A 10962-nucleotide genomic window follows, 5' to 3' on the forward strand; every position below is an offset into this window, starting at 1 on the left:
AACTGGATAATCTTGTACAATACCTCTAAAAGTTCTCGATGAATTTTAATAAAAGTTTGTGGAAAAGCGGGTAATGGACCATGAAAGAATTTGTTATATTTTCCGTTGGATCTGGATTCGGATCCGCATCCTTTATCCACGGATCCGGATCCGGATCCTTTTTAATGGAAATTGCATTGTCGGAGGTATGCGCTCTCAGATGAGCTTTCTAGTTTTAAATTGTGCAGTCAGTGAGGCCAAACTACTTTCCATTGACCCCTTGGTAATCTTATAAACTACTGGCCAAAATGAGTCCTTAGTCATTTCAGACCTGCTCACCGACCTTGGCTATGTCACAGAAAAATTTCAAGTTTGTATATTTAACGGTTTCTGAGAATCCGGGAATACACTATTTCTATAGGCTTTTGTTTGTAACCGGAAAACCAGCACTGGGAACTGGATGATACTGGGTCACATGAAGCCGACGGTTGAGGGACTCAGATGGCCTGGTATGATGGCCGTAGCTTTGAAATTGAACGGATACGAGCAATATACGTCTTCATAAGAAGTAATAATGATAATAATAATAATAATAATAATAATATCAGTAATATTGACAAGAACAATATAATTGACCACTGGTTTGGTGAAATATAACGAAACACCGTGAAACTCTGGCCTGACATAATCCCTCCTTGGGAGATTAGGACAGGAGGGTAAAGCTAACATCCTCAGCCTTATTAACCACTCGTGGGTAAAAGGACGCCTCCCTAGCTCGTGGAAGACATCCATCATACACCCCATCCCCAAGCCATGCGAGCCTGATGCCAAGCAACCCATATCACTCCTCAGTTGCTTGGCAAAGACAGCTGAAAGGCTGGTCCTTTCTCGTCCCACATGGAAACTAGGTCTGCTGCACTCGCGGCTCTTTGCATACATACCTGGCAGAAGCATCCAACAGTGCCTAACCTCCTTCCTGGAGGAGCTGAGAAACAGCCGGGGAATGGTTGTCTTCCTCGATCTCAAGAAGACATTTCAGCTTGCTGATCCCGATGCCATTCTTGCAGTCCTTGTCAACAAAGTAGTCTGCAGCAGGCTTCTCGCCTGGATCTTCAAATTCTTTGTTGATTGTGCAGCCAGAGTTGCTTTCAGGGACAGTTCTCTCCTTCTTACCCCATGTCAATGGCACCTCTCAAGGTAGTGTGCTCAGTTCTTTCCTCTTTAACATCCTTATAGATAACCTGCTGTTGACTGACTTCACCAGGTGCATCTCCCTGCTCTGCTACGCCAATGATCTGGTGCTCGTTTTCTACCATAGGAACTGCTACAGTCATTCATTGATTGCTCAAACCCGTCTCCATGACAGATGCAGCAAACTGGGCCTCAAGATTAATCTTGAGAAGACCAAGTGCCTGCCTTCGGCTTACGTCCCCCTGAATGTCTGCTCCACCTAGGGGGACCACCTTGAAATTATTCACAGCCATCAGTACCTTGGGGTGTTCTTTGATAGTTGCATGACTTTCAACATTCACATCTGGTACCTAAGAGAACGAGCGGCCCTCAGAATCAGTGCACTCAAAGCCCTCTCCCGTCACACTCTGGGCACCTCTGGACCTTCTACTCACACACTATCTGCTCGGTTGTCGATTATAGCGCGATCTGTCTTGTTGGACTTTCAGGTGTGCAAATTCGCTCCCTTGAGGTCCTACAAAACTCTGCACTACGTGTGATGTTAGGAGCTCCTCCGTGGGCGCGTATTGAGAACCTCAGAATGGAGAGTGGCTCAGCCTCATCTAACACAGAATATGGAGTCGATCAACAGCAGTCACAGGTGTTATGTATTACATTTATTTTGATTAACTACTAGATGAACAGTCTTTTTGCCCAGGAGTGTGGAATTCCAGACGCCTTTTCTCCAGGCAGTAAAAGCCGGCTGTCTTGGCGCCAGTAGTTTCGAATCACGCCCCCCCCCCCTCCTGTGCTCTCGTATGCCTGTTCATCCAGTAGTGCTGTCAGACGTAGGAATAGATATATTGGGATTATTATTTTCTTATTGTTGTTCTTCATTCAAACGTGATAATGAAGTACTGTAAACTATTTCTTTGTTAACTTATTTGTTATTCATGAGTGTTATTCATGAGTAGTTGTAGATTTGAGACTGTATGATATGATCAATGACCAAGGTGATGACGGCAAGTTATACACTTGTGAGTTCAGTTCACCTCCGAGCTCTGACCTGACCTGACCTGACCTGCCTGTCATCATTGGTCTGCCTACCTTGTATTTGTGGTGCCTTGTGTAACTCTCTCTGTTGATAGGTATAGTCTGTTATCTTGCATGAGTAAGGGTGTAAATGTATAAAGTGTAATTAATATGTAAATAATATGTATGATTTTATATATTTTTTTGAATTTATGAAAGCCTAAGCTATTAATTTGACTGCTGGTACCAAAAGAAAACTGAATTAAACCAATGACGTGATGAACCGTCATGATCTTCCTGGCTGTTGTATAGTTTTAGGGTTTCACTGAAGGATAATATTAACCCTCCAGTATAATATTTTTGGTAACTTCCATTCTTGTAGTAATGTAGTAATTCTAGTTTTGTTGCCTTTTGATGGGGGTTGTTCATTATTCTTTAATGTTACGGGTTTGAACCCTAGTTCGTAACAATAAGTGGGGGCCCGTCCGGGATGCATTGCCTTTTATACAGCAGCTAAGTACTGACGTCATTGGTCGATAATTGTGCGAATGTAATCGTGGGAAATCAGGACATTGGTATTTGCGTGGCGTGAGATTTCTGATTTTTTTTTTGCTTTCTCCAACCTTCCCTCTTTTGCTAATACCTTTAGACCTGAATTAAGTTCAATATGGAATTTAACATTGATGAATTTGTTGAGAAACCGTGTTTAAGCACTTTGGCTGCTTCTCATATTAAGAAAACTGACTGGATGGCGTTAGCAGCCAAATATGAAGTTCCTCATAAATCCAGCATGACTAAAGCTGAGATAAAGAAGAGTGTGATCGATAGAATGGTAAAAGAGGAGTTGCTACCTCTTGAAGCATATAGTTTGTGTTCTGGTGACGGAGGTAGTGCATCTTTACTTATGATTAAAAAATTGGAAGTTGAGGATAGAGAGAAACAAAGAGAGCATGAAAAGGAAATGAAAGCTCAAGAGCGTTTACATGAACTTGAAGTGTTGAAACTAAAGAATGAAGAAGGTATGAAAGACAGAGAAGCTAATCCAAATAAATCTATCTTTGATCTTGCAAACACTAAAATTTGTGCCCAGATTTGATGAGACTGATGTGGAGAGTTTCTTCAATCTCTTTGAGCGTGTGGCAAACCAGCTTAAATGGCCAAAAGACCAATGGAGTTTCTTTGCCCAAACAGCTTTTTGTAGGTAAAGCTAAGATGACTTACTCTAATCTGCCTAGTGATTAGTTGACTTATGATCATCTAAAAAAGACCATCTTGGAAGCATATGACCAAGTTCCCGAGACCCATAGACAGAATTTCCGTAATCTGAAGAAGGAAAGAAACAAACATATCTAGAATTTATCAAAGAAAAAGAAAGGCTTTTCAGTGCTTGGTTGAGGGCTAGTAAAGTAACAACTTTTGAGCAACTCTGTCAGCTGATTTTGCTTGAGGAGATTCTCCGCAAAGTTCCATATTCCTTGAAATTATACCTACAGGAGAGAGAAGTTACTACTGTAAACAAGGCAGCCACCTTAGCTGGAAATTACAGGTTGACTCATGGTGACTCGTATGTCAGGCAGAAACAGAAGGGGACAGACCTTGCAGGCAGTTCCCAAGGCGGTGGTGGAACTCTCATAACAAGTGGTGGGAATGGTTCTGGTGGCTTCTAGCCATCTATTAGGTTAACTGTTGGGAATACTGTAACTAGAAAGACTGAACCAGGTAAAATTCCAAACCCATCCACATCCACTTTGATTTGTGCTTACTGTAAACACCCCAGTCATCACATCAGGGACTGTCCTAAGCTTAAAGGTAAAGAAAAACGCTCTGAACAAGTTTTGGCTAGCTCTAGCATTTCCTCACATTTGCCTACTAGTGAACCATCTAATTCTGATCCTAAGCAAACTTCTGAACAGACTGTTCTGAGTGACTGTCCTAATAACCCAACACAGACTAGAGACAGTGTTTTAGCTTGTAATGATCCTCCTAGATGTTCTGTTGATCATTTTCAACCCTTTCGTTCTACAGGAACAGTTTCTTCTTCTGACACCTCCACTAAATATCCCATTCAAGTACTTAGGGACACAGGAGCCTCTCATAGCCTCATGTTAAAAGGTCTGATGCCTGATTTGGAGGACTGTTTTTTGGCCCAGAGTGCTCTGATTCAGGGAGTTAGTGGGCGTATTGCTGTTCCTCTGGCAAGGGTTGACTTGAATACTGAATTAGCTAGTGGTTACTTCACTGTAGGCGTTCAAGAGTCTCTACCTGTAAAGGGAGTGAACTTTTTATTAGGGAATGATATTGCAGGTGGAAAAGTTGTACCTGACCCCATTGTAGCTTTGGCTCCCTCACAATGTAATAACACAGAGCAACTGGAAAAAGAGTATCCTCACTTATTCCCTTAGTGTGTAGTGACAAGGAACACGGCAGCTCAACAGAGTGACAGTAAAGATAACACTGATTCTGTGGATGTTGACCTCTCCCACCTATTTCCTGATAATGACCCTTCTCAGGTGTTAACTTCTCCAGAGCATCTTAGTAATGTACCAATTGATTCAAACACTCTTAAAGACGCTCAGGTACAAGACTCGGAGTTAGCACAGTTCTTTGATAAGACTGTAGAGGATTCGGAGATAGTGAACTCTCCCATTTGCTTTTATACGAAGAACGGTATCTTAATGAGAAAATACAGACCTCCCAGTGTACCAGCAAATGAAACCTGGCAAGAATGCCATCAGGTGGTGATACCTAGAAAGTTCAGATCTCTTGTCATGTCAGTAGCTCATGACCTCAGTGGTGGACACTTAGGCATTAACAAAACTTACAGTAAAATCTCCAAAGACTTCTTCTGGCCTAAAATGAAGCAGTCTGTTGCCTACTACTGTAAGACATGCCATGCGTGCCAAATGGCTGGAAAACCAAATCAGCCAATAAAACCTGCACCATTAAATCCTATTCCAGTGACTGAGGAACCTTTCAGTAAAGTGATAATTGATTGTGTTGGTTCTTTACCTAAAACACGCAGTGGAAATGAGTACTTGCTAACAGTTATGTGTTCAACATCCACATACCCAGAGGTTTTTCCACTGAAGAGAATAACTTCTCAGAACATAGTGAAAGCCCTTGGTAAATTCTTCACTCAGTATGGAATTCCTCGTGTTGTCCAATCTGACTTGGGTAGTAACTTCACTTCTAATCTCTTCAAACAAACTATGGATGAGTTGGGAGTGCGCCAGTACCATTCCACAGCCTGTAAACCAGAGTCCCAAGGTGCATTAGAGAGACTGCATCAAACTCTGAAATCAATGTTGACTAAGTATTGTGAGGAGAATAATGCAGACTGGGATGAAGGCATTCATTTCGTGTTGTATGCTGTAAGGAGTAGTGTACAAGATTCCCTTGGTTTTACACCTTTTGAGTTAGTGTATGGTCATGAGGTTAGAGGTCCTCTGAAAGTCCTGAAGGAATCTTGGTTAGATGAACCCTCTAACAAACCCCTCCTTACCTATGTACAACAGTTTAAACAGAGATTAAAATCTGCTGTAGATCATGCTATGAAAAACTTAAGGGATTCTCAAGTAAAAATGAAAGACAATTTTGATAAAAAAGCTGTTGTAAGAGAGTTTAAGCCAGGTGATCTTGTGTTAGCATTTCTGCCAATCCCTAAGAAACCTTTACAAAGTAAGTTTCACGGTCCTTATGTGATTCAACGGAAGATCGGTGATGTAAATTATGTCCTTAAAACTCCTGATAGAAGAAAGGCAGAGAGACTGATACATGTGAACCTGATCAAGCCATATTTTATAAGAGGGCCCGACAATGAGACCCCTAAACAGGACGATATTTCGTTGGTTTCGGACCCTAAATTACAAAACTCGGGTTTCTTGGCTAACCCTCGTCTGAAATTCCAGCATTTGCCTCCTGACCACAGTGGTGACTTGGAACGCCTGTTAACTGAGTTTCCGCAGCTGTTTGGTGATGTCCCTCAGCAGTGCCCCCTGGTTGAGCATGACGTAGTGTTGGTTGAGGGTGCCCGGCCAATAAACCAGCATCCTTACCGTGCCAGTCCATGGAAGCGGGAGGCCCTAAGGAAGGAGGTACAATTCTTGATGGACCATGGCCTGGTGGAGATGAGTGACAGTGAGTGGGCTTCGCCATGCCTGTTGGTGGACAAGCCGGATGGATCGTTTCGCATGTGTACTGACTATCGCCAGGTGAACCAACTGACCTCTCAGGACTGTTATCCTCTCTCTCGAATAGATGACCTGATCGACCAACTGGGAGAAGCAAAATTCATCATAAAGATTGACTTATTGTGTGGATACTACCAGGTGCGGCTGACTGAGCGAGCCAAACGTATCTCTGCATTTGTCACCCCTGACGGTTTATACCAATACACTGTCATGCCCTTTGGTATGATCAACGCCCCAGCGACCTTCCAACGACTGATTCATAGGGTGACCGAGGGACTAGTCAGAGTGCAATCTTACTTGGACGATCTGATTGTATACAGGAAATCCTGGGATGATCATCGTCTTCAACTGCGCGCCCTTTTCTACAACTTGGCGGATGCACGGCTAACAATAAACTTGGCCAAGAGCGAGTTTGGGCATGCCAAGGTGATATTCCTGGGTCATGTTGTCTGGCAAGGTGAAGTGAGCCCAGTAACCGCAAAAGTGGAGGCCATTACATCACTGCCTGTGCCTCATGATCGAAAGGAATTGATGAGCTTCCTTGGCATGGCTGGGTATTATAGACGGTTTGTGCCCAATTTTGCTCATCTCTCGGCTCCTTTAACCGACCTTGTCAGTCCCAAGAAAAAATTTGTGTGGACCCAGGAGTGCCAAGAGTCTTTTGTTAAAATCAATGCTCTTCTCACCAACGCACCCATATTGAGATCTCCGCAATTCAATAAGCCATTCATCATGCAAATAGACGCTAGTGATGTGGGAGCAGGGACAATGTTATTACAGTATAGTGATGATAATATGCTACATCCTGTTTGTTATGCATCCACTAAATTCAAAACATACCAAAAACATTACAGTACAATAGAGAAAGAATGCTATGCCATGTTGTTTGCTATTGAAAGGTTCGGTGTGTACTTGAACGGTTCTACTTTTCCTATTGATGTGTTCACTGATCATAACCCCCTTATATTTCTGCATAAAAATGAAAAACTCTAACCAATGTCTCATGAGATGGACTCTGGCATTGCAACCATACAAACTGAACATTTTTCATATCAAAGGGAAGAACAATGTAATTGCAGACATGTTATCTAGGACTTAAGACTTGATTTATAACGTTTCTTATAAATCTCTTGATGGGCGAGGTGTTATGTATTACATTTATTTTGATTAACTACTAGATGAACAGTCTTTCTGCCCAGGAGTGTGGAATTCCAGACGCCTTTTCTCCAGGCAGTAAAAGCCGTCTGTCTTCGCGCCAGTAGTTTCGAATCACGCCCACCCCCCCTCCTGTGCTCTCGTATGCCTGTTCATCCAGTAGTGCTGTCAGACGTAGGAATAGATATATTGGGATTATCATTTTCTTATTGTTGTTTTTCATTCAAACGTGATAATGAAGTACTGTAAACTATTTCTTTGTTAACTTATTTGTTATTCATGAGTAGTTGTAGATTTGACACTGTATGATATGATCAATGACCAAGGTGATGACGGCAAGTTATACACTTGTGAGTTCAGTTCACCTCCGAGCTCTGACCTGACCTGACCTGCCTGTCATCATTGGTCTGCCTACCTTGTATTTGTGGTGCCTTGTGTAACTCTCTCTGTTGATAGGTATAGTCTGTTATCTTGCATGAGTAAGGGTGTAAATGTATACAGTGTAATTTATATGTAAATAATATGTATGATTTTATATATTTTTTTGAATTTATGAAAGCCTAAGCTATTAATTTGACTGCTGGTACCAAAAGAAAACTGAATTAAACCAATGACGTGATGAACCGTCATGATCTTCCTGGCTGTTGTATAGTTTTAGGGTTTCACTGAAGGATAATATTAACCCTCCAGTATAATATTTTTGGTAACTTCCATTCTTGTAGTAATGTAGTAATTCTAGTTTTGTTGCTTTTTGATGGGAGTTGTTCATTATTCTTTAATGTTACGGGTTTGAACCCTAGTCCGTAACACAGGACAGCTCTGCATGCTCAGGCCACAACTGCCTGTCTCTTAGCTGATGCAATGCACCCTTGCAAGGCCCCCCTATCCTCACCCAAGGAAGGACTGGCACACTACACTGCCAGCATAATCCACCACCTTAACATCGCTAATGTCAGGGAAGCCCCGACCTGCCTGACGCAACCTATACTGCTTGCCCTTCATGGCTGTCCCCTGTGATCCAGAGTCTTGCCCCAAGTGACGACCACCCTGGAGCATCTCTGCCAGCTGTCCTACGTCAGGATGGGCTCCAGAGAATAGCATCACTCTGGATCCCAGAGTACTACACTGAGGGGTCAGTCACTGCTGAGGGAGCAGCAGGTGCTTCATTCTTCAGCGAAGGTCGTGCTGAGACCTGGAGGCTCTCCTCCAGGTCCACCGTGTACGAGATGGAGGTCATCGCCATCGTAGGCGCCCTCAGAAATGCATTCTGTCGCCATCACAGATGCATTGTCATTCACTCAGATTCGCTCTTGTCTCTGCACGGTATTTGCACATGGCACCACTGATAATGTAGGCCTGCCGACCACTATCGCGGCAGTGGCTGACTCCACCACAAGAAATGGAGGTGAAATATTCCTCCACTGGATCCCCAGTCACATTGGCATTGCTGGCAACGAGGTCGCCGACGCCACGGCTCACTCTGCCACTACACATTCGAACTTAACCTTCCCTCTCAGGTCCAATCTCTCTCAAATCAAGTGACAAACACGCACTGCAACTGCCAGACTCACCCGTGCAGATCATGAAGATTGAGTGGTAGAAGGCTCATGCTCTACCACTTGGTATGCAAGGGCCACAAATTTATGAGCCCCTCACTGCCCCTCCACACACCCTCAACTCTCTTACAGTGCGATTATGCCACCTAAGGCTGGGTTTCCATGCCTCACCCAGATTGCCTGCAGGGACCCTGACCCACGCCCGCATTGTCACCAATGTGATGACTGGCCCCTATTATATTACCTCTTAGACTTCCCCTCCACTGCTGCCCTTTGCTCCACCTTACGAGGCAGTCTCGTCAGGCGAGTGTCGCATTTTGACACTGCTGCTAAAATCATTGCACTATCCCCCATCTCAGTCCTCCTCAACACTATCTCCTCTTATCCACCACCTTGATAGTCGCACCTCCCTCTAATCCATTAGCTTTTATCTTCCCTGACAGGCTTCATCTGCCCGTCTCCATATTGTTTTAATAGACGGTCTAATCTATACTAACAAACAAACTCGGTTCCTGAGCTGTCAACGCAATGCATCGCTCAGTACAAGGTAAACAGTGTATGAGGTACTTTCACACGGGGGGTCGGGGAGCAAAAACGTGTCTCGGTCTGTGCATGACGGCACAGATAATCCAGACTGAGGCTCTCAGCCTTGTAGTATAACAAGTCACTCACCCACCTTCCCTGTGATATGAGATCCCTGGACTATATGGATTACATGTATTTGCATCCTAAACTGCATGCAGAGTAATGAAAGGGTTAATGATATCTTTTTGAGATATTATATAATATGTCTTCAAGAAGAACCACCAGTTTTTAGAGAATATAGGAATGTCGTAGACAGGGTCATAAAGACTCAGATCTGGCGTCACAGGTGCCTGTAAGCCAGATGCTTATGAGAAAAAAAAAGAAGAAAATATTGAGAGATCACTGATTCAGAGCACAGCAAAACCAAACGCATACAAAATGATCCGGAAATCGTCAGTTTACATCGATATACCATGATATTTGTTTTCTTTCATTCTCCCATTCTCTCTGTCTCTTATTATCCTTGACATCACAGCCTGTGTGCGAGCCGGGGGCGGTGAACCTACATCTCGTTTTCTCTTTACCTTAGCTCAGTATGCCTCCACAAAGCCCTGTGCACGAACTCGACGTACAACCTCCATTACGGTTCATTGTGGGTTGAAAATAATAAGTCAAAAGATAAACTAAGTCGACTTGACCTGACTTTGGCGTTTGACTTGTTGACCTTGCCAACCTAAGTAGTTGATCATCGCACTCTGCATCACAGACAAAAGTTTGGTGGAAATCCGTTGATGCGTTCAGGTGATATCGTAGCCACGATAGTGTTACGGATGCATGGACTGATGCAAGCACGGACACACGAACGGACAGAATACCTACTCCATCACACGTGGGCGGAGGTATAATAATAATGATCTCGCTCTCTTAACACCTGCATTCACCAGGGTAAACTTATCCAAACTAGAGACATTAAATTTTGTCATTATCAGCCCCTTCACAACCAGGGGCTCTCCTGAACTGAAAAAAAGTCGCTTGGAGATAGAATATAATAAATTCGGATAACTCATCTGAATAAAGTAGTCTAGTGGTAGCTTGTATATATAATTCGGTTATTCCGACCTCAACCCCTCCAGTTCAGTCACATAGTTCATTATAAATACTCAATACTACCAATCTTTTTTTAATCAGCTCTGAAAGCATCTCTAATACCGAACTGGTTAGTCAAGACCACACAGAGTAAGTATACAACGAAAGAAGGTGGTGCGTCTAGCCACACAGCTTCTTCAGTAAACATACACAGTCGTAGTTAATATATATATATATATATATATATATATATATATATATATATATAT

General features: G+C 43.1%; 1 protein-coding gene across 1 annotated transcript; it reads left to right on the top strand.

Annotated features, from left to right (window-relative positions):
- Positions 1-2971: 2971 nt before the first annotated feature.
- On the top strand, positions 2972-9333 carry LOC145398033 (uncharacterized). The gene is made up of 5 exons (XM_080270996.1): positions 2972-3200; positions 4207-4349; positions 4584-7124; positions 8549-8849; positions 9215-9333. Exons 1-5 carry the CDS (start codon positions 2972-2974, stop codon positions 9331-9333), a joined length of 3333 nt encoding a protein of 1110 aa, XP_080127122.1.
- The last annotated feature ends 1629 nt before the right edge of the window (positions 9334-10962 follow it).

The sequence above is a fragment of the Coenobita brevimanus genome, chromosome 44, assembly GCF_032717465.1.
Source record: "Coenobita brevimanus isolate Jiangsu-jjx chromosome 44, ASM3271746v2, whole genome shotgun sequence".
In the NCBI taxonomy this organism is placed as follows: domain Eukaryota; kingdom Metazoa; phylum Arthropoda; class Malacostraca; order Decapoda; family Coenobitidae; genus Coenobita; species Coenobita brevimanus.

What these genes read in the sequence shown, in the direction of transcription:
- LOC145398033 (XM_080270996.1), top strand. Translation starts at nt 2,972, where the DNA reads ATGACTAAAGCTGAGATAAAGAAGAGTGTGATCGATAGAATGGTAAAA. An exon ending in AGAGTGCTCTGATTCAGGGA is followed by an intron (nt 4,350 to 4,583) that starts GTTAGTGGGCGT and finishes TTATTCCCTTAG; the next exon opens with TGTGTAGTGACAAGGAACAC. An exon ending in TGCAAATAGACGCTAGTGAT is followed by an intron (nt 7,125 to 8,548) that starts GTGGGAGCAGGG and finishes CCTGTGATCCAG; the next exon opens with AGTCTTGCCCCAAGTGACGA.